The 21,188-nt window shown below is 36.5% G+C and overlaps 2 protein-coding genes across 2 annotated transcripts; both read left to right on the top strand.

Annotated features, from left to right (window-relative positions):
* Window positions 1-5,337: 5,337 nt before the first annotated feature.
* Window positions 5,338-13,325, top strand: LOC112775296 (2-isopropylmalate synthase 2, chloroplastic). Its single transcript, XM_025818848.3, has 13 exons — window positions 5,338-6,274; window positions 6,521-6,734; window positions 6,819-6,899; window positions 7,073-7,162; window positions 7,261-7,347; window positions 8,001-8,101; window positions 8,972-9,005; window positions 9,089-9,163; window positions 9,445-9,528; window positions 11,037-11,171; window positions 11,567-11,712; window positions 11,947-12,070; window positions 12,646-13,325. Exons 1-13 carry the CDS (start codon window positions 5,592-5,594, stop codon window positions 12,661-12,663), a joined length of 1,872 nt encoding a protein of 623 aa, XP_025674633.1. The 5' UTR covers window positions 5,338-5,591; the 3' UTR covers window positions 12,664-13,325.
* A 975-nt stretch (window positions 13,326-14,300) lies between these two features.
* LOC112775864 (uncharacterized) lies at window positions 14,301-19,052 on the top strand. The gene is made up of 10 exons (XM_025819763.3): window positions 14,301-14,990; window positions 15,091-15,169; window positions 15,312-15,406; window positions 15,718-15,822; window positions 15,935-16,014; window positions 17,036-17,126; window positions 17,219-17,326; window positions 17,602-17,688; window positions 18,224-18,292; window positions 18,442-19,052. Exons 1-10 carry the CDS (start codon window positions 14,742-14,744, stop codon window positions 18,571-18,573), a joined length of 1,095 nt encoding a protein of 364 aa, XP_025675548.1. The 5' UTR covers window positions 14,301-14,741; the 3' UTR covers window positions 18,574-19,052.
* The last annotated feature ends 2,136 nt before the right edge of the window (window positions 19,053-21,188 follow it).

Genomic DNA, 21,188 nt, shown 5'->3' with positions numbered 1-21,188 from the left:
TTTTCCTTGTCACGCGGTCGCGTCAGTCATGCGTCCGCGTCATATGCGTTTCGCTCAAGGCGCGCGGTCGCGTCAGTCATGCGGCCGCGTTAATGTCTCTTCGCGCTGGCATGCGGCCGCGTCGCCCATGCGATCGCGTGGCTGCCAGTTTCTTCAAAAACTCCGTTTTAAGCTTTCCTTCCAATTTTGTATGTTTCATTTCCATCCTTTAAGTCATTCCTGTCTTAGAAGATCTGAAATTACTCAACATACTAATCATGGCATTGAATGGAAATAAAGGGTAATTAAAATAATTATTTTTAAGCATAGGAAACATGTTTTTCACATACATCACATAATAAGGAAGGGAAAGTAAAACCATGCAATTAATATGAATAAGTGGGTGAAGGATTGAATAAATCACTCAGATTAAGTACAAAATATATCATAAAATATGAGTTTATCAATCTCATCTCAAAGTTCAGTTCATTCATTATTCTACATGTGCATAGAGAAAGGAATGTTAGAGCAGACATTTTATCCAAACTTGCCGCCACTAGGGCAGACACACAAATATCGGCATTATCACAGCTTACACTTAAAAAGCCCAGCATTGAATTACTATCTATAACAAGGATTAACCACCTCCATGACTGGAGAACACCTGTTCTTGAGTACGTTAACACGGGTACCATACCTAGGGACGAGCTCAACCCACAACAATTCAGACGAAAAGCAAGTCTTTACACAAACATAGCGGGAGAGCTATACAGACGCGATTTCTCAACACCATTGCTAAAATGCCTAGGTACTGATGAGGCAAGGGAGGTGATGGACGAAGTGCATGAGGGCGTATGTGGGAATCACATCGGCAGACGAGCTCTCGCCGCAAAGATCGTCCGAACGGGATACTATTGGCCGACAATGAAAAGAGATTGCATAACAAAAGTCAAGACATGTGACAAATGTCAAAAGCACGAAGCCATCTCTACAAAGCCAGCCGAGGTATTACACAGCATGGAGGTAAGCTGGCCTTTCCACAGATGGGGGCTTGATATCCTTGGCCCATTTCCAATAGCGCCAGGTCAGGTAAAATTTCTTTTAGTATCAATAGACTACTTCTCAAAATGGATAGAAGCACAACCCTTAGCAAGAATAACAGCCAACAAGGTAAGATCTTTCATATGGAAAAACATAATATGCCGATTTGGAATACCAAAGGAAATAATATCAGACAATGGTAGACAATTTACAGATAACAAGCTCAGCTCATTTCTAAAAAAATTTAATATACAACACCATTTTAGCTCGGTCGAACACCCACAAACCAATGGGCAGGCCGAGGCTACTAACCAAGTTATATTGCAGGCAATAAAAAGAAAGCTCGACAACGCGAAGGGTGAGTGGGCCGAGCTAATCCCAAAAATATTATGGAGCTACAACACAACAATACAAACCACCACGGGAGAAACACCCTTCAAACTAGTGTACGGGTCAGAAGCGCTAATTCTAGTAGAGGTCGGAACTCCCACAATCAGAACCGAGCTATACGATGAGCAACACAACACATACATAAGGAACGCCGAGCTTGACCTCGTCGAAGAAGACAGAGATATCACGGCAATCAAACAGAGAGCCATGAAACAATTGGCAGAAAGAAAACACAATAGAAAAGTCGTTCCAAGAACATTCACTAAGGACAACCTAGTCCTCAGACGAACCGAAGATGCGAGACGACCTCCTTCGCATGGGAAGCTCGCCGCAAACTGGGAAGGACCTTTCCGAATAGCAAAAGTACTCGGAAATGGGGGCTTACCAACTCCAAACATTACAAGGCAACCCAGTGTCAGGAAACTGGAACGTTTCATCATTAAAAATGTATAGATCACGACTTGTACAATCAGCGGATGAAGGTACTCTTTTTCCCCCCTTAGAGCTTTTCTCCCAAAATAAAGAGGGTTTTGCCTAAGGAAGGGTTTTAATGAGGCCGGACGCCCAATATATTCAAATGAACGTGATTGGTTCTTTCAAACAAACCCAATCCTAACAAACAAAATGCAAAAACAAATAAAACGTACGCCACAAAAATCACAAGAAAGTGATATAGTCAACTTGGCCTTAGCTCGGCCAAAACAAACACTATCCGAGTTCAAAATAGCAACAAAACAGCGAACATGACCAAACCTCGGTCAAACAAAACTAAAGTCAAACAATAGTTAAGAGTTAACAATACATATCCAAAATACATAAGGCAAAACAAACTAAGAGGGGGGAGCATTCTCATCATGCTCCTCCACAGTGCCATCTACGATTAGCTTCCCATCAATCACGATCTTAGTCGCATCCAAATGATTACAATCAAAATCAGGGGCCAATAAGGAAATTTGGCTAACGGCACGATCAAAGCCGGAGACAAACATCTCCATTCCCGCTTCTTCCAGTTCATGAACCCTTGCAGTCAACTTCCCCTTAGAAACGTCACTCTCTTTTATATCAGCCTGCAGCAACCGAACTTGGTCCCTCAAACGAGCCACCTCCTCTTCAGATTCCTTTGCCTTAGCCACAGCACTAATAGCAATATCATCTTTTTCCTTTGATAACTTCTCCAGTTCAACAATTCTCGCCTTATATGACCTCTCCAAGTCAGAGACCTTATCAATAGCCTCCTGCTGCTCAGCACCTATGAGCTTGGTGGTGCGGCCGACACACATCAGATGAGAAGCAACGATCTGCAAAATTAACACCATATAAGAACAGAACAGCAAAAGGAAACATAAAAGAACATAGAGGAAGCCGAACATAACCTGAACAAACTTTCCAAGCGCCTCCATACCAACCCGACGAGTCATCAGCATATCCCCAGGATACTAGGACGCCCTGTCTACTAACTCGGCAAAATTAAACTGATCGCTCCACAACGAGTGGGAGCTAGATCCCGAGATAAAGCCATGAAGCCTTTTTTGACGATGAAAGGCGGCCATATCACCAACAACGACCTCTTGATCACTCTCTGAGATAACTTCCACAGACTTATCAATATCACCTCTCTTCCTCTTATATGAAGATGCTGACTGAGCAGTAGAATAAGCTACTTGTCCACCATCATCCTTCTGAACTCCTACACCACTAGTATCCTTCTCCTTTTTCTTTGTCATAAAGGACTGAAGCCGATAAGGATCCAAGAGGGGAACCCGCCCACCTACAAGAGCAAACCAACAATTAGAAGATATTACAACATCAACACAAACAAATAACAAAGCAAAATGTTACCTATATACACTTTCAAGCCCTCACTGTCACCAGAATCATACAAACGCAAAAGCTCAGAAATCGATAAACACACCCCGTCAGCAAAACTTTCAACAAGAAAATCTAAAAGGGGAATCCTCCTCCTCACTTCGCTCAGCAACCTCAAGAATTTGACTCGGCTCAGAACACCAGTAAAGAGGAAACCTTTCGAAAAGCTCATCGTCTAAATAAAATGGATACTCAGCCTCAACCGATCGAACTTTAATAAAAAGAGACTTGAAGTTTTTAAAAGAAGATTTATACAGAAGAAAGAGAGAACGACCCAGAAAACTACTAAGTCAAACCCACAAACCCTTTCGAACTCCTTTGGCTTGAAACAGTGAAAAGAACAACGACAACGAGCAGGGGAACGAAAGAAAATCCATTAAATATTGAAAAGCGTGAAGAAACGCCCAAGAATTCGGGTGTAACTGCGAGGGCGCACAGTTAAGTTGAGTAAGAACATCACATTCGAATGAGGAAAAGGGAAACTTAACGCCAAGTTCAATCATACAGGGAGTATACATGTAGAAATACCCCCAATCACCTCTCCTCTCGCACACCCTATCGCTGCCAGAACAAGGAAGAAATTCAACGGCGACGTTGGAACCACTCTTCACAACATTCAGACCTCTCAAATCAGCCATGGACTTAACACTGGTAAACGATGAGGAACGAGTCCTCACATCATCATGAACCCAATGATATGGGTCATCTTCTTTAACCTCAACAGCTTTCGATTTCTCTTTTCCTTTTTCTCCCGCCATGAATAAACAACTACAGTAACAGTGAAGAATAAGGGCAGAAGTACTAACCTTTGGAGGACATAATGAAAGTAAAACTGTGAGAAGTTGAAACAGCAGAGTTCTGAGACAAGAGAAAAATTATTGCAAGCCCACTAACCTAGTAGATGACTTGACTAATGACCACTAAAAAACGTGAAAAACCCAACCGGCAAAGAAGTGCATTAAAAGCGACACGTTTCGTGAGAACGCAAAGAAAGAGTCTCCCAAAAGTCTTTTCAAAGTCCATCAACAAACAAAGTAGGCCCAAACGCTAAAGACCTACGTACAGTAAGAATCAACCGCAAGCCCATTAAAGCTCGTCTGCTCTTTTCCACACAAAACACCAGCCGAGCTTGGGGGCTATGATGTGTACCCCGTTATACTCGATAATAGGATCATAACTGACGAAACCGAACATAAAGCTCGGAAACAAACAAAGCAACAACGGAAACCTCTGACTGAGTCATCAACAAGTCTGCGCTACCTTCCAACCATTACCTACAATAACGGAGCCCACTACCCAAACACGATCACAACTCTGCAACAGTCAAAGATACCAGCAACGGCACCCACCAGACATATCGGAACACACAAATCTCAACTAACACCTTACTCGCCTATAAAACCAAGCCAAATAGCCCATGAACAGTCAGGTTACATTTACTCGCTCTAGTTTATTTTTCTTATTCTCTGATAATCCCTGTTCTTACTTGAGCGTCGGAGTGCTTATTGCAGGTGCTCCCGCCGCCGTGTTTCAAGGTGCCGAGGTTCTCCTACAACGCTACTCCCTAGACGACATATAAGCTCTTCCCAGGACGCAAGCAGCTAACTTTGGCGTCGTATACCTCGGTTCACCTAGAACGGAACAGGAAGCATTAGGAAAAAGTATTTTGCAATAAAATAATAATATTTAAATAACAAATCGTTTATAAGTAAAAACAATATTTTAAAAACTTACAATTATTATAAAAATATTATTTTTAAATTATAATGATTTTACTAATTTAATTTTAAATATTAAATATTAAACAATATAATCTATTACACTATATCCACTCTTATAATTATATCTCTCAAACTTAATTCTTTTTTAAAATTAATAATGAGACTCGAACCCGTAATCTTTAGATAAATATAAAAAAATTATGCCATTTGAACTATAATCCATTGACTTTTTAACTCCTTCCTTTATATATTTCAAATATAATAAATTATAAATCTAATAATTGGTTATTTTAAAAAATAATTAAAATATATATTCAAATAGATCATTAATAACATTTTTGTCGAACATTTTAGTTCTCAAAAAGATTTTATTACATTAAAGTGGATATACACTCAAATAGTTAAGTGTCTAGTCACGGCCAACAAAGCAATCGCCGCCATTTCACTCTGCTAGTCGTCAAGAAGAAGAGCATATCCACAGCGATCCACAGCGAACCACAGCCACCTTCTCCGCTCTTCAAACAAACACACAAACCCTCCCTCACTATACTCTCCACTACTCTATCTTCTACTCTCAGTTAGGGTTTCACTTCCATGGCCACCACTGTCTTCCGCTCCCCTATTGTCTCCCCCTGCACCTCCATTTCCACTTCCCAACCCCACCACCGCATCTTCCTCCATTTTCCTCAACGCTTCCGATTCAGCTTCACCTCACACACACCACAACATTCTCCCACCTTCGCTATTTCTTGCTCCGCCCAATCCGAATTTCCCGCTCCTCGCCGCCGCCCTCCGTACATTCCGAACCACATCCCGGACCCAAACTATGTTCGGATTTTCGACACCACCCTCCGCGACGGCGAGCAGTCCCCCGGTGCCTCCATGACCTCCAAGGAGAAGCTCGACATTGCGCGCCAGCTCGCGAAGCTCGGCGTAGACATCATCGAGGCTGGCTTCCCCGCCGCCTCCAACGAGGACTTCGAGGCCGTCAAGATGATCGCCAAGGAGGTCGGTAACGCCGTCGACGCCGACGGCTACGTTCCTGTCATTTGCGGCCTCTCCAGGTGCAACGAGAAGGACATCCGGACTGCCTGGGAGGCCGTGAAGTACGCCAAGAGGCCCAGGATCCACACGTTCATCGCCACCAGCGCCATTCACATGGAGTTCAAGCTCAGAAAAACCAAAGAACAGGTAGTTGACATTGCTCGCAATATGGTCAAGTTCGCTCGCAGCTTAGGATGCGAAGACGTCGAGTTCAGTCCCGAAGATGCTGGAAGGTCATATACTGTTACATTTGAATATAATGAATAGGACATGAACCTTTTGCTTGTTTCATAAGTTAGTTAATTATTCGCATTCTTAGGTTTTTCCGTGCCATAGTGTTGCCATTAATCTTACTGATAAAGTTAAGGGTAATTACGGTGTCTCGTACTTTTGGAATCGGAGAGTATAGAATAGCTATTTATTTATTTGTTGTCTTTCGTATTAGCTATATTTTTTATGTTTTGTCTATATGCTACCAGGTCGGATAGGGAGTTTCTTTATGAAATTTTAGGTGAAGTTATCAAGGCCGGGGCAACAACCCTAAACATACCTGATACTGTGGGCATAAATATGCCGAGCGAATTTGGAAAGTTGATTGCTGATATAAAAGCTAATACTCCTGGAATTGAAAACGTTATTATTTCGACCCACTGCCAAAATGATCTTGGACTCTCTACTGCAAACACCATTCAGGTATACTGATGACGTCTTTACTATTTAGAGCGAGCACACAGTAAAAATAGAATCTAGATTTTACCTGCATTCAGATGCTTTCAGGGTGCACATGCTGGTGCAAGGCAATTGGAAGTAACTATTAACGGGATCGGTGAAAGGGCTGGTAATGCCTCACTTGAAGAGGTGAGGATAATATTCTATTGTGTACTTGATGCATAACCATTATGGGAGCAGAGTCATGCATGGTTCCTTTTGATAGCCGCAGTTTTTGTCTTTCTATGGACCTGAATAATAATGTTTGGAAGAACTTATATTTTGGAGTATTTGGTAACTTGCTCTTTTTTTTTTCTTTGAAGGTTGTGATGGCCTTGAAATGTGGAGAACATGTCTTTGGTGGTCTTTATACTGGGATCAATGCAAAACACATCTATATGACAAGCAGGATGGTCATATATCTGAAACCAATCTTTTATTATTTCTTTTTCATTTTTAAGGCAATTACCAATTGATGATTTTTTTTAATAATAATATATATTTTTTATAGGTTGAAGAGTACACTGGTTTGCAGTTACAACCTCACAAAGCTCTTGTGGGAGCTAATGCCTTTGCTCATGAAAGTGGCATACACCAGGTTGGTTTGTTAATTACATATATGCATGTATATACCTACATAATTGGACTTGAACTCAAGCATTTACTTTTGTGAAGTTTACAACTTGGCACAAAATCCATGTTATTGCTGAATTTAATTTCACTTCTAACATAATAAGTATTCGCAAGTTAATGATATTGCCTGTTTGGCTGTTAGCTGAAGCATGTACCATATTGGCCAAAATTTAGAATTAGTTCTGTCAAGGGGTGAACACTTTATGAATGAGAATTTTATCGATTTCCTTCCCATAAAACAGCCAACATTCTATTCTTTCTTTTTCATTTTTTTTCTAGCCCTGGTTGCAGCACACTTCTTTTACCTGTTTTAGGAGGTAGTGTATTTTAATTTATTTTATGGAGAATTCCAAAAACATAACTAATTTTGCTATGAGAACAATAATTCCTTAAGAATGGTTGCACAAGCTAAAGTTGATATACAACCTCTTCTATTTATCACTTGGAGTGGTTTTTTCCCCCCTTCTTGGTATTTTTTTTTTCTACCCGAGCTCCTTATTTGAAATTGTACCTCTATTTATCTGTTTTGCCAGATTAACTAGAACTTTATGCCACCTCTGCGCTGCCCTTTGATTTCAGCCCTTCTCATTTCTATTATTACTTTTAAATTATTTGTAGGATGGGATGTTAAAACATAAAGGAACATATGAAATAATATCTCCTGAGGATATTGGGTTTGAAAGGGCCAATGAAGCTGGTATTGTACTTGGCAAGCTTAGGTATTTTTTTTACCTTTTCCATAACTCTTATTTCTGCATGGGTTTTCACACCGTAATATCAGCATATGTATTTTGTACGTATTTTTTTGAATTTATCTTCTCCCGAATCAAATATTCCGCCTCAGTAATTACTGTCTGGATGGCAAAATGAAATGAGTTGTGCTGATAGTTTTCTGAGCAGAATAGCAGCATCATGCTTTACTTTAATAAGGATGTTAAGCTAGCTTGATTGAGTTTATCAAATCTTAGGCACAGTGATGGTAACTTGAGCATATTTTGTTTACCATTATTCTTTTAAGTTTATCAATTTTTCTGCATCATTTATCTGAAGATTCTGAGCATGAGAATCCACTTTTCAGTTTTAGCTTTCTAGACCTTAGCAAGGTCAGTCCTATTTCTCAACATACTGGTTATTGCCTTGAGTTGTAGTTTGACTTTGACAGGGGGATATTTTGGGACCACACTCAATTATGATTCTAGCTTTATTGCTGGGAAGCTTTCTTCATGTCCACTGAATTGCCTCCATGCGTGAGGTTGATTGTAGTAATGTTAAAGTATTATATTTTCCATTTACTGTCTGCCAGTGCCAATGTAAGATTTAATTTATTAAGTAATTTAAGATCGAACATAGGATTTGATGCTCCATGCATAGGCTAGCCAACATATAAGGTATAAGATGCAACCTGGTAATTGTGTCATTTGTAAGTTGATCTTTTCAATTGTATTCGCTGACATGCCCCTTTGTTCTTTCTTTGATGTCTCACCGAGTTCTGTTTCATGTTCTTATGTTCTCTTGTTTTGTCAGCAACAAAAAACATGATTTCTTATTTTCTCTTTCTAACAAGCACTTACATACTTCAATTAATGCAGTGGACGCCATGCTTTGAGAAGGCGACTTGAAGAGGTATACCGATATTTGAGTTGAAAGTAAATGGTTATTTGAAGTTTTCTTCTGTTTTATGAATTATTATTTTTTTTTCACTTCAGCTTGGTTATGAGCTTAAAGACGAGCAAGTTGAGAGTTTATTTTGGCGATTCAAAGCAGTGGCCGAGCAAAAGAAGGTAACAAAAGCTAGTGATTTTCTTCCTCATCTTACTCTGCAAGTGCTACTGGTAATGAAATTCACTGGGTCTGCCTAGAATTGGCAGAGTCAACAAGTTGGGTCTAATTGTCTTGTGATGGTTGATTGTTCTGTCAAACAATTAATATGGTCGGTAATAAATGAAGCTTGTGTCTTTTATGTAGTCGATGTTTGATTGTTTTATAGTGAACAGCAGCTATTCTATATCTGTTGGATGAGTGCTGGTTAACATCCTTTTGCTTTTTAACCTTTCTGTATCAGAGAGTTACTGATGCTGACCTCCGAGCATTGGTATCCGATGAAGTTTTTCAGGCAGAGCCTATCTGGAAGCTTGGTGATTTGCAGGTATACTTTCAAATTTTAATGCAGCTGCTTTATGGAGATGTGTTTACCATGATCACTGATACAACGACCTCCTTTCTTCTCCCATTTCCAGGATGTAACATCTGTGTCCTCTTCCTGGATTAATTTATTTTTCTTTGTTGAAATACAATCTAAATTAAAGGGATTGACATATTAAGATGTGATGGGTATACTGGACTGATACATAGAACAGAGAGTAGAAGAAGCTGTATTTGAAAACCCAACATTTTTGTGTTTTCTTAAATGAGTTCCTTTTCTTTCGTCTTTCTGTCTACGATGAAACATCATTACCATTGTTCTGTATACCGACTGGTAGACAGCTAGAGTTTATCCTTCCTGAACCTGAACATAGCCTTTTGTGGGGTTGGCTACTTGGGTCCAAAGATGTCATTGCGTTGTGGCCATGCATAAGACAAAGTTTTATGTAGGCTGTTGCAAGAGGAACGTATGTTTTTAGAACTAAATGATGCTATTTTAATGCTGTGATTGTTTGTCATTTTTCCAAGTTGGTAAAAAAAACTTGTAAGTATGCACTGCAAATAATGGATAACATTGCCATACCCTTATTTTTTTGGGAGAAAAATAAAATAGAGCTATTTAGATTTTACTATTTTTGTTATTATTTTGATGATGGAGAGATTGAACAGGATGTAAATCATAGGATCCAAGCAGGTTGGTCAAAATGGCGGAGTGCATCTGGTTTTATATGCGACAAAAAAGTGCCTTTAAAACTTAAAAGTAAATTCTATCGCACCGCTATAAGACCGGCTATGCTTTATGGTACGGAGTGTTGAGCGGCTAAAGGAGAGCACGAACATAAGGTGAGTGTGACAGAGATGAAGATGTTGAGATGAATGAGTGGTCATACGTGATTGGATAAAATAAGGAACGGAGATATAAGGGAGAGAGTTGGAGTAGCACCCATTGTGGAAAAGATGGTTGAATCGCGTCTCATGTGGTTTGGACATGTGAGAAGAAGATCGATAGAACATCCAGTCAGGAGAGTGGATGAGATGGAAGATGAACAAGGGGTGAAAGGCAGAGGAAGACCTAAGAAGACCATCCATGAGGTGGTCAAACGAGATTTACATGTAAACGGTCTCTCTGTAGACATGATACATGACAGAGCATAATGGCGTCGTTTGATTCATGTAGCCGACCCCACTTAGTGGGACAAGGCTTTGTTGTTGTTGTTGTTATTATTTGATGAATAAAGCACTACAAATGTAGGAAATATAGAATAAAGTTTCACATACTATTTTCTGCTTTATCATCACGACACACACACATATTATTTCTTATATATATATATATTTAACAAATCTCGATATCACATTGTATCAGTCTTCCAATATACACTCTTTAAGCACTCACATTTTTGTTTGTTTCTTCCCCAGCTTCCTCAATATATCTGGCCATTTTATGTACAAATACAAATTATCTTATAATAACAGGACAAATATAAGCTAACCAATGTCTATCCGGTACAGGTGACTTGTGGCACTCTTGGTCTTTCAACAGCAACCGTAAAACTTATTGGTCTTGATGGTACAACACATGTTGCTTGTTCTGTGGGTACAGGACCTGTTGATTCAGCTTACAAGGCTGTTGATCTGATTGTGAAGGTTCAAAGTTGTATATATTTGTTGATTCTTTCATACTACCAGTCTATCAGATCCTTTTAATTTTAGAAGTTTATTGGACTATTATAAGTAATATATGCATTTTTTCTTGCTTGTGTGATCTAGTTTAAGGTACCTTATGGTAATTTGAAGATCACCTTTCATGCCAAAGAATGTTTAATAAACTTATGGTCTTTTACGTTGTCCCTGGAAAGTGGTTTTCATATTAAAAGGATAATAAATTTAATTAAAGCTCATTTCTTAAATTCCAAACTGGTCACCTGTTTTTTTTTTTTACCTTGTCCCTGGGATGTCCCTGGGATGTGGTTTTTATATTTGAAAGAAGTACTTTATAATGGAAGCGCTTACATCCTTTTTCTTTTTCTAAAATAATGCAGGAACCAGTAACACTTCTTGAGTACTCAATGAATGCAGTCACAGAAGGCATTGATGCAATTGCCACTACTAGAGTTGTAATTATAGGGGACAAGAGTCGTACATCTACTCATGCTTTAACTGGGGAAACTGTCCATCGAACATTTAGGTATTGTTATTCTTCTTTCTATGTGTAAATCAAACATTTAGACTGTATCTGGACACTGTCTTTGATACAGAAATACAGAGATCATAAATATCTGTCTCTGTCTCTCCATTTCAATCTCAAAGATAAATCTAATCTCAGCCTTATGCTTTCTCTGGTAAATCCTAAAGTTGATTGATTTAATTCATCTAATTCTTTCTAATTATCCATGGACACAATGCTTTATCTCTTTAATAGTGGTAGTGGAGCTGGAATGGATGTTGTTGTGTCCAGTGTGAAAGCCTATATTGCTGCAGTAAACAAGATGCTGGGTTTTAAGGATATAGCTGCACCTGCATCTGCATCTGCATCTGCTGAAAAGGTCTCAATTTCTGCGTAGATATGAGATTTTGGATTACTGCTTCGCCATAATTTCTTGTGATTTCTTGTTAACTTGGCAGAGAACAAGAGAAATCTAGTGCAGCAATCTATCTTTGTCAAGTATTGTAGCTGTACTTAATGACTTTATTTGCAATATCGTTAATCAATACCCAAGTAGCCTTTTAGCAAGCAGTGTAATTATACAAATATGCACTCCCCTCCCCTGAAAAAAAAGTTAGACTTCGGAATATTTTTCCCCGTTTCATTGTTTAGTTGGAAGATAAAAGTGTGCTATACTGATACTTTTATTTAAAAAGAAAAAAGAACTATTTATAATTTATCATTTAATCTCCAGGGCTTAGTCGTTAACTTGCAATTTCGCTGTCATGTTACTGGATCATTGTAACATATGATAAGAACAAAAAATAACTTAGAAGCAGATCAGCTGATATTATGAAGGTCAAAATCTTGGCAGTTGTATTTTGCTTATTAGATACAAAATGGAAAGAGATTTTTTGCTCAGCATTTGTGCATAAACTGTCGTAATGCAATTTAACTCGAGGCATTTTATTGCAGGACAATTGCCAAGTCTAGCCGAAATACATGGTAAGTGATGATTTAAGCCAGCGTGAATAGCATAACTTCACCGCTAATTAAAAATTTTCTCCTGCGTCATTCTTTATTTTCAATTTTGATGCCCGAGTTGACTGGGTGAGTCATATTTTTAAGGGCCAAGTCAAGGTAATACAAGTAGTAACTTATCTTTTGTCGTAGTGGTGGTAGTAATAAATTTATTCAATGCCAACGGCCATTCTTTATCAACATATCTTATGTCCTGTGAGAAGAATATCAGTACCTACTACCTAGTACGCAATTATACGAGCTAGTGTGGCTTCTACCAGCATAAAATCTGTATTGAAAGGAATTTATTACGGTAGTTGTTTTTGATTGGGCATGCTACTCTTTTTTACATCTAGTAATTTTCTATAGTTGGCCAGCAATTAGGATGATACCAGATTACCAGAGACGTTCAAATTTTGTCAGGGAAACCTATCTTTGTGTTATGACTGTGAACCCAAGATGGGATCACGTGTTCTCAGTATTTGTTGGCTGGATCTCTAAGTTAGTAGATGGGGCTCTGTTTGCTGGTATTGAAGGTATCTCTCTTTACTAGCATTTCTTAATGTGAATAAATATGTTGAATCATGTTAAGGATGTCTTTGTGGTTGATTTTGAATAAGGGGAATTTTCAAGTACATACTACTAAGATCACCAAAAGATTCAATATTCAACAAAATAGATTCAAAATAAAGAAATACTATATTGGCGACGAGCGATAATCAAACAAAGAGAGATATGCTCTAAAAAGATTCTAGAAATTAAATTTTGACACTTTTTTTTTTTCGAATTTAACTTAAAAATGAAGAAGAGAGAGATCTTTTCATTTCTTAGATTCGGTTATTTTATGACTTATGGCAAGTGAATTCTTTTAGCAATTCTCCATATATTTAAAAAAAATGTATAGAAAATCAATATTTAGTTAACCAACGTTAGTCATATTTAGTGTTGAAGTTTATAATTTAGAATTAAAAATTTATAATTTAAAATTTAGAATTTAAGATAAATAAAATAAAATATTTTTGTATATATTTTTTAAATTATTATTAAAATGTCTTAAAAATATGTTAAATACATCGGTCATTTCTCAACTATAAATACATTTTTACATTTTTTATTACAAAATTTTGTGCATAGTAACTAATTTCTTTGTTTTAAATAAGTGTTTTTTTTTTAAAGTTAATTCATCCTAAATAAATGTCTATATAAATATGAAAAAAAAACTTGTAGATAATATGAAAACATTTTTTCACTAATAACATGATCAAATGAAGGGGAGACAATAAACAAATGATAATTATCCATTTGGATTGATGGAGTGATTAGTTAACTGGTTCGGTTAAATAAGTATTGAATTTAAATTTTATTTTTTTTATATAGCAACCTATTAATTAATAAAAAATTATTAAATAAAAATTAGATTCGTAATAGTTTAATTTTTGACCTATTATACTGGAGATACGAGGAAAATAAAATAAACAAACGATAATAATAATAATAATATTTTTATAAAATTAATTTAAATTAAATTATTTATAATTATTGTTGAAACTGACGTGTAAACTCAGAAAAAGGAATTTTACCTTATATACATGAACTTTCCAAACATATCCATCCTTAGTCAGATGCGCTGTTCTGCACCAACTTAAGTGGGTGTGACTTTTGTGTATCCTTGACAGCTCTAGTTACCGGTAGAAAGACCGAACCGGAAAAGGCAAACAACAAAAAAAAATGACGAAGGTAACGAAGTTTTACACTTTTATTCGCCTAAATAAGTAAATAGTAAAAAGCAGTGAGCACAAATAATTAATAACAAAATAATGATAGGATATAAATAAGGAAATATGATATTAGATGAGACTAAAATTAAGATTAGTACGGGGGGCGTTGCTTGTAGTTTGTGGTTTGTTGTTTGTGTTGTTGAGTGAGTCATGAGTGTATGATATCATATCGGTAGTAGTGGGTGGGCCTCGCTCGCAGCTCGCAGAGACGCAAACACAACAAACAAAACCAACTGAAGCCAAGCCAAGTGAAAGAAGAGCAGAGAAAGTGTGATGGCAAGAGGAGCCATGGAAAACTCTTCTTCAGCTTCTGCGGACAAGATTGAAGAAGAGGTTGCCGCCGTCGTTGAAGAAGCCAAGGAGATATCCGACGCCGTTTCGGCTCACATCTCACGGAATCTTAGCGATGAGCAGCCCCTTCGCCAGCGCGTCCTCGCCCTCGACTCTAAAATCCATTCCCTTCGTTCCTCTCTCTATTCCCTTCTCTCCCACAAGCATCTCAATCCCAACCTCGCCGACAAGGTTCCTTCGCTTCTCTTCCTTTCTTTCCCCTAATTCTCAATTGCATCTGTATCTGCATGCATGCCCCTTACTTTCTGTGTTCTGTTCTTTCCTCCTGCAGCTCGATGAAGATTTGCAGCGAGCCAGGTGCATCCTCGTTGATGGTGATGCCTCTTCGCTCCTTCCTGGCCATGCTCAAGGTTGCAATCCAATTCCAATCGATTCCCGTACAATTTCGTTGCGATCATTTTTTAGTTTTCTTTAAGTGATTGAAATGGATCTGAATTTGAATTCAATCGCTGTGAGTGTGGCTATGCTAATTTATACCTGTTGGTCAATTAGGACGCTTTTTGAGGATGTTTTTGGGTCCTATCAATGTTCGTGCTTCTAGGAAGGATGTGCAGCTCAAGGTCAAAGAGGAATACAACAGTTACAGAGTATACTTCTTCTGCTCTATCTATTCTTATACCGTGTGTTAATCCCATTTTAATTGTGAAAATTCGGACTTAATCAATAGGTAACCATTAAGGGTTTCAAAATTCGGACTTAATCAGTATGCATGTCCTTGCACAGTATCATGTTGAAACGCCTGTTAGAAAAAGAAGGGAAAGATGTTGCCTTCAAATAAACATAGTTCATAGTTTATACGCAATATGAAATTGAGAAGCTTGTGAACCTTTACACACAAAAACACAAAGTAAAGAAAATTTTGTAAAACTGTATAACATTGAAATCTTTTTTTGTTCAGGATAGAACTGCATTGCTATTCCTGCTTTTTCCGGCAATGCTTCTTGTTTTAAGATCTTGGATCTGGGATGGATGCTTGCCAGCTTTCCCGGTTCAGGTTTATCAGGTATTTGTACTTAAACCCCTTATGTTGATGTCCTATACTCCTATTGGGAGACGTTTGATTACATGATGAAACATTTGTATACAGTCTATTATGTAGTTTGATCATTTTTCAGGCCTGGCTGCTATTCCTGTACACTGGCTTGGCATTACGAGAAAACATTTTGAGGGTTAATGGAAGTGATATTCGTCCATGGTACAGACATTAATCCTTTGCCATTTTTGTGACTGGAATTTTATTTTATGTTTTTGTAATGATCCTCGTCAAATAAGAAAAGAGTTTCTTCGTTATGTGCTTTTGTTGTTCTTTAATTGCATTATTTATTCATTTTTTTCCCTTTTATTCTTGAAGGGAAGGGAGAGAGTTAGGAAGGGGGATACTGCTAGGAAAGATCCTTTAGTGTAGTTTGAATCTGCGTAAGATTCTTAGGTTTATTCATATGGCAGAGGGAGGATTGCACTTAAGTAATGTCTGTCTAAACATGACATGAGTGGCAAAGTATTTGGGGTGATCAAAAGCTAGTGTTGCTTTACTTTTATTTCTTCTACTTACTTGAGTTGCATGAGATATGTACTTTGGATAAAAAGGGCAAACACCAAACAATGGCAAACTGGGTATTGCTGCAACAACTTGACCATTTTCCTCTTCCCATAACCAGTCGAACCAGTCAATATGATCTGAGATCTTGGACATGCCTCACACTCACCAAGGATATATCAAAATATTCCATAAAAGAGTCAGTCATTGAAGAATGAATAAACAGATGCAGACTTGATTCTGAGCTTGTACCATACATTGCACCATTACACATCAGGAGAAATACCCTTCTCTGATAATGTCACCTTCAAAAGGCAACTTTCAATATGTCTTTCTTGACGGGGCTTGTTTCCTAGCCTTTTGTGGGTATCAGGCTTTCTGCTCATGGGTATTAAGTGGTTTCCTTTGTAAGTTTTGCAAAGCGAGTAGTTCACTCCTAGTTTATGTTCTTTCTTTCATGTTTACTCTCCTTATGATGGACATTATCTAGCTGTATCAACAGTATTTAATTGACAACTTTGCCATGCATTAGATTGAGAACAAGAAAGGATGGGGCAAGTATTTTATTTAGTTGGCCTGGTAACATTTCATCTTTGCATAGCACATTGGGTTTGGGGGTGGGCAGATATTGGTTTGCATGGGACAAATCTTTTGCAAATAAACTTACTTTGTCATACAGGTGGATATATCATCATTATATTGCTATGCTAATGGCTCTCGTGAGTCTCACTTGGGAAATTAAAGGACAACCAGATTGTGCAAAAACACAGGTTTCTCTTCCATTGTTCTGTCTGAAGTTTTTCTTTTCCCTTGTGATATTTACCTGTTTCACTCGTTAAGTCTCGTTAATGCTTGCTTGCAGAGAGGTGTGCAACTTTTCCTGCAGTGGGCTATGATGCAGGGAGTTGCAATGCTTCTACAAAACAGATATCAGCGTCAGAGACTTTATACTCGAATTGCATTAGGAAAGGTGCCACTTTTAAATAGTCACACAATCTTTCATCCAGCCTAGTTCCTTTAGTGTTTGGCTCATTATATTTGTATTTGATGCTCAGTGAAGCCATATAAGTCTACAAACTTGTGTGCAATCATCTGATCTATAGCATTAGTTTTTTTGTGGTGAAGTGCAATCATCTGATCTATAGCATTATTTTTATGGTGAAATGACTGATATATCTCAAGGCATGTTGACTGAATAGAAATATACATATACAGTTTTGATACTTGTTTTTCTCTGAATTTTAGGCTAAGAGGATGGATGTTGTTTGGGGAGAAACAGCTGGTGTGGATGGCCAACTGTGGCTGTTGTGTCCTATACTTTTCATATTGCAGGTAAATTTTTCTTATGACTTATTTTTCAAGTTCATAGATGTGATTATGAGCTGGTTTTTTAATTCTTGTGAGATGTATATAATCTTATTGATGATTTGTCAGTTACTCCATCTAGTGGGATAAAGATTTGCTGTTGATGATAATGATGATGATGATTTTTTATTTAGCATGTTTTGGGTCAGGTGTGATAATGGATTAATTCAGAAGTACATATTGTATTAAACTGGGTAGCAAATATAACTGAAGCTGTTTTATGCTTAGGCACTCTCTTTTATGGAGGCAAATATAGGTGAAGGATAAGTGTTACCCTTTTAAATAGGCTTGCCCTTGAATTTATTTTGCTGGTTTTGTATGCAGTATGCTCCTCCTCCTCTCTCTCTCTCTCTCTCTCTCTCTCTCTCTCTCACACACACACACACACACACACACACACACTCTCTCTCTCTCTGAAATTATCTGCTGTATTCATGTTTTAGAAATCATTGGCTTGAACATACTTGAGAGTATGGCTTTTTGATATTCCTTCATTGTTTAGGGATTTGAGGCATATGTTGGACTATTGTTGCTCCAGACTGCATTTGTTGGGGTTATTTCTGAGTGGCAGGTAATACTATGCTTGTGCTTCCAATGTTATTTATTGTTCATTTTGTATATCAATTGATTGAACAGGATAGATAATATAAATAAATAAAAATACTCCAGTTACAATCTGTTGCATGGATTTGGCTGTATAACAATGTACTCTTGGATCAGGTAATATTTTGTGGTATCCTGTTGGTCTTGATGGCCATTGGGAACTTTACAAATACGGTACAGATTCTTATGACAAAATCAAGATTTAAGGCAAAGATGAGAAGAAGCAAGAGCAAGCAGGCATTGAATTAGCGCAGTTGTGAATTTCTTGTGCATTCATACGATCAGGATTTTTTGCAGTCGTTTCAGTTTTGACCACAATTCAAGCTAGTGATAGTTTTTGGCTGTGTTTTAGCATCAATCATCTAGCGTGTCCAAGCATAAAGCATAAATTTGGGTTAAAATCACAATGTCCTGCATACTTGTCACCGCGGATGTGATAACTGAATCTTTTGGTCACAATATAATCTATTTAGAGTTGGGAAAATTCAGTGATGTAATACCATGTCATAACTCATGTGAGAGTAGTCCAGGATTTTGACAGATGGCAAGTTAGGGTCCTCTTCAGTTTGTTTCCGTATTTCTCTTTTTCTTCTCTGGGGCTTTAGTTTATTTTAATTGAAATGCTTTTGTATGTTTACTGGTAGGGCTACGCAATTGCAAATTATGTGAAAAACTAATAATATTCATTGTTTTATCTAGTATAATTATACCTATATTAAAAGCAAAAATAGTTCTACATATTATCAAATATATATATGGCTTTACTATGATAGAGAATTAGAGATTAAAACATAGATAGAAACGGTTAAAACACCATGTAAGGAGGAAATAAAAGTGTTATTACATTATTGAATGGATATTCTCATCGTTTGTAATGGCTCAATCGGTCTTGCTGTGTCTAAAACTACTTATCTCTCTGAAAATTTAGTACGTTAAATAGCTAAGTTGTAAATGTTAGAAACACACCAAATTTTGTTCACAAAAAAAAAAAAAAAAAAAAAAATACAAATTTTCGAAGTGAAGATAATTTGGAATAAAAGAAGTATAATGTTAAATTAATATGAATTTTTTTGAGAAACGAGTAACTAGGATTGTGCTGTACTAAACTCAAATAATGAAAACTATTCCAGTTGAATTTTATGCGTACTGTTTTGCCAGATAGGAAAATTAGACATCAATTTATTTTTCTACGGTAAAAATGCAGTTATCTTCATGAGAAGGTGCGCAAGTTGCAATTTTTGTTTTTTTCAGGACTTAAATTGATTAAACGTATCATCAAAGTTTAGAAGAACTTGAAATTGTGAACGATGTGGTATATATGGTTGGATGCCGCAACTTGCTTCTTACCTGAATTCTTTTACTATATGGGGGAATTGGCTTTAGTACTTCACCCATTTTCCTAGTTCCTACTCATATATATCCAAAAGGAAAGGTCAATTCCACTTCTTTCTACGTTAGCTTAAGGATACAATTCTAGCCGTTTGATTCCCGTTCCATTATATTTATATATAGTCATGGACATGTGCTACGAATTCTTTATCTATTATGCCTTAACGGTTGGCACTATCATCAAATAAAATTAGTTTACTTTTAGAAAGTACTAATAAACCCACAGGGGCCTCATATTTGGTATTATGGCCATAAAATAATATTGGATTAGAAGCAGTTTGCAAAAGAAAATTGGCCAACGCAGAAAGGAAAGGGTCCCAAAGAATGAGTAACACAGTTGGCCTTAAGATACCTTCTCCCATCATAACACCGCCTCCTCCTTCCTTTCCTATCAAGTAAAGAAATCAAAAGTACCTCATAAAATATAATTTGATAGTTTGATTGATTTTATTTTCACTTTATCTTTTATCTTTGTTGCATCTTTATTTTAGATAAATTGTAATGCTTGATTATGATATTTTTTTAAAAACATTATAGTTATTACATTATTCATGTTAATATATAATAATGTGAAAAGAATAAAGTGAGGGTGAGAACTCAGAAGATGATTTGTTTAAAGTTGTAGTATAAAATTATATATCATTTTTTAAGCAATAATGTAATATTTAAATAACATTTACAATTTGATAAATTATATAATTGCAATAAATGTGAGAAACAATAAAAGAATACTCAATAAATAACTAGTCATCATAAAGTCTAGATATGTAATTTTTTGAACTTTTAATATGTGATTTTTTTTTTTTAATTTTAAATGTGTGAATTTTATGGCTACTTTCTATTGTTCTCTTATACAGAGACACAAAATCGTATTTGACAGATAAGACATGAACATAAACAATGTGTTCAGGGATACTGAAATAGTATATTTTATGTCCATTCTACAGGAAGAATACGGAGACACTAACAAGGGACACAACTTATTTTTCATTTTTTCTTTCATTATTCTTGTTAATTTTTTATTATTATATTTTTCGTCTCAAATTTTTTAAATAAAAAAATGAGAATAAATTATATTTTTATAATTTATTTTAGTTAATCACCAAACAAAACATAAAATTTTGTGTCTCTATCTTTTATATCTTATTCTCAGTGTCTTGTCTTACAAACACAACCTTAATAAAATAGATATAATTATATGACCATGTTTATTTATTTTTCACTAATTTGATAATACTCCTTTCCTTTAAAAATATTAATATATGTTCCTAAATTATCATTCTAAATATCCTCTTGATTTTCAAATAAAAAACATTTATTAATCTTTTTACGTTCTTAAAGTAATAAAAGTACAAGAATTAGAAAGATTTTTTTTACTTAAATTTAAAGGATAATTATATATTCTAGCTAAAAATTAAACTCATGATGTCTTATTTAAAAATAATAAATAATTACAACTATTTTAACTAACTTTT

The sequence above is a fragment of the Arachis hypogaea genome, chromosome 19 (genome assembly GCF_003086295.3).
Source record: "Arachis hypogaea cultivar Tifrunner chromosome 19, arahy.Tifrunner.gnm2.J5K5, whole genome shotgun sequence".
Classification (NCBI taxonomy): Eukaryota; Viridiplantae; Streptophyta; class Magnoliopsida; order Fabales; family Fabaceae; genus Arachis; species Arachis hypogaea.
The sequence above is the reverse complement of the archived record's forward strand: the minus strand, read 5'-3'. Positions and strand labels throughout refer to the sequence as shown.

Coding starts and splice junctions, on each gene's coding strand:
- LOC112775296 (XM_025818848.3), top strand. CDS start 5,592: ATGGCCACCACTGTCTTCCGCTCCCCTATTGTCTCCCCCTGCACCTCC. Junction 6,735..6,818: donor CTACTGCAAACACCATTCAG/GTATACTGATGA, acceptor AGATGCTTTCAG/GGTGCACATGCTGGTGCAAG. Junction 9,164..9,444: donor CAGTGGCCGAGCAAAAGAAG/GTAACAAAAGCT, acceptor TTTCTGTATCAG/AGAGTTACTGATGCTGACCT.
- LOC112775864 (XM_025819763.3), top strand. CDS start 14,742: ATGGCAAGAGGAGCCATGGAAAACTCTTCTTCAGCTTCTGCGGACAAG. Junction 15,170..15,311: donor CCTTCCTGGCCATGCTCAAG/GTTGCAATCCAA, acceptor TTGGTCAATTAG/GACGCTTTTTGAGGATGTTT. Junction 18,293..18,441: donor GGGTTATTTCTGAGTGGCAG/GTAATACTATGC, acceptor CTCTTGGATCAG/GTAATATTTTGTGGTATCCT.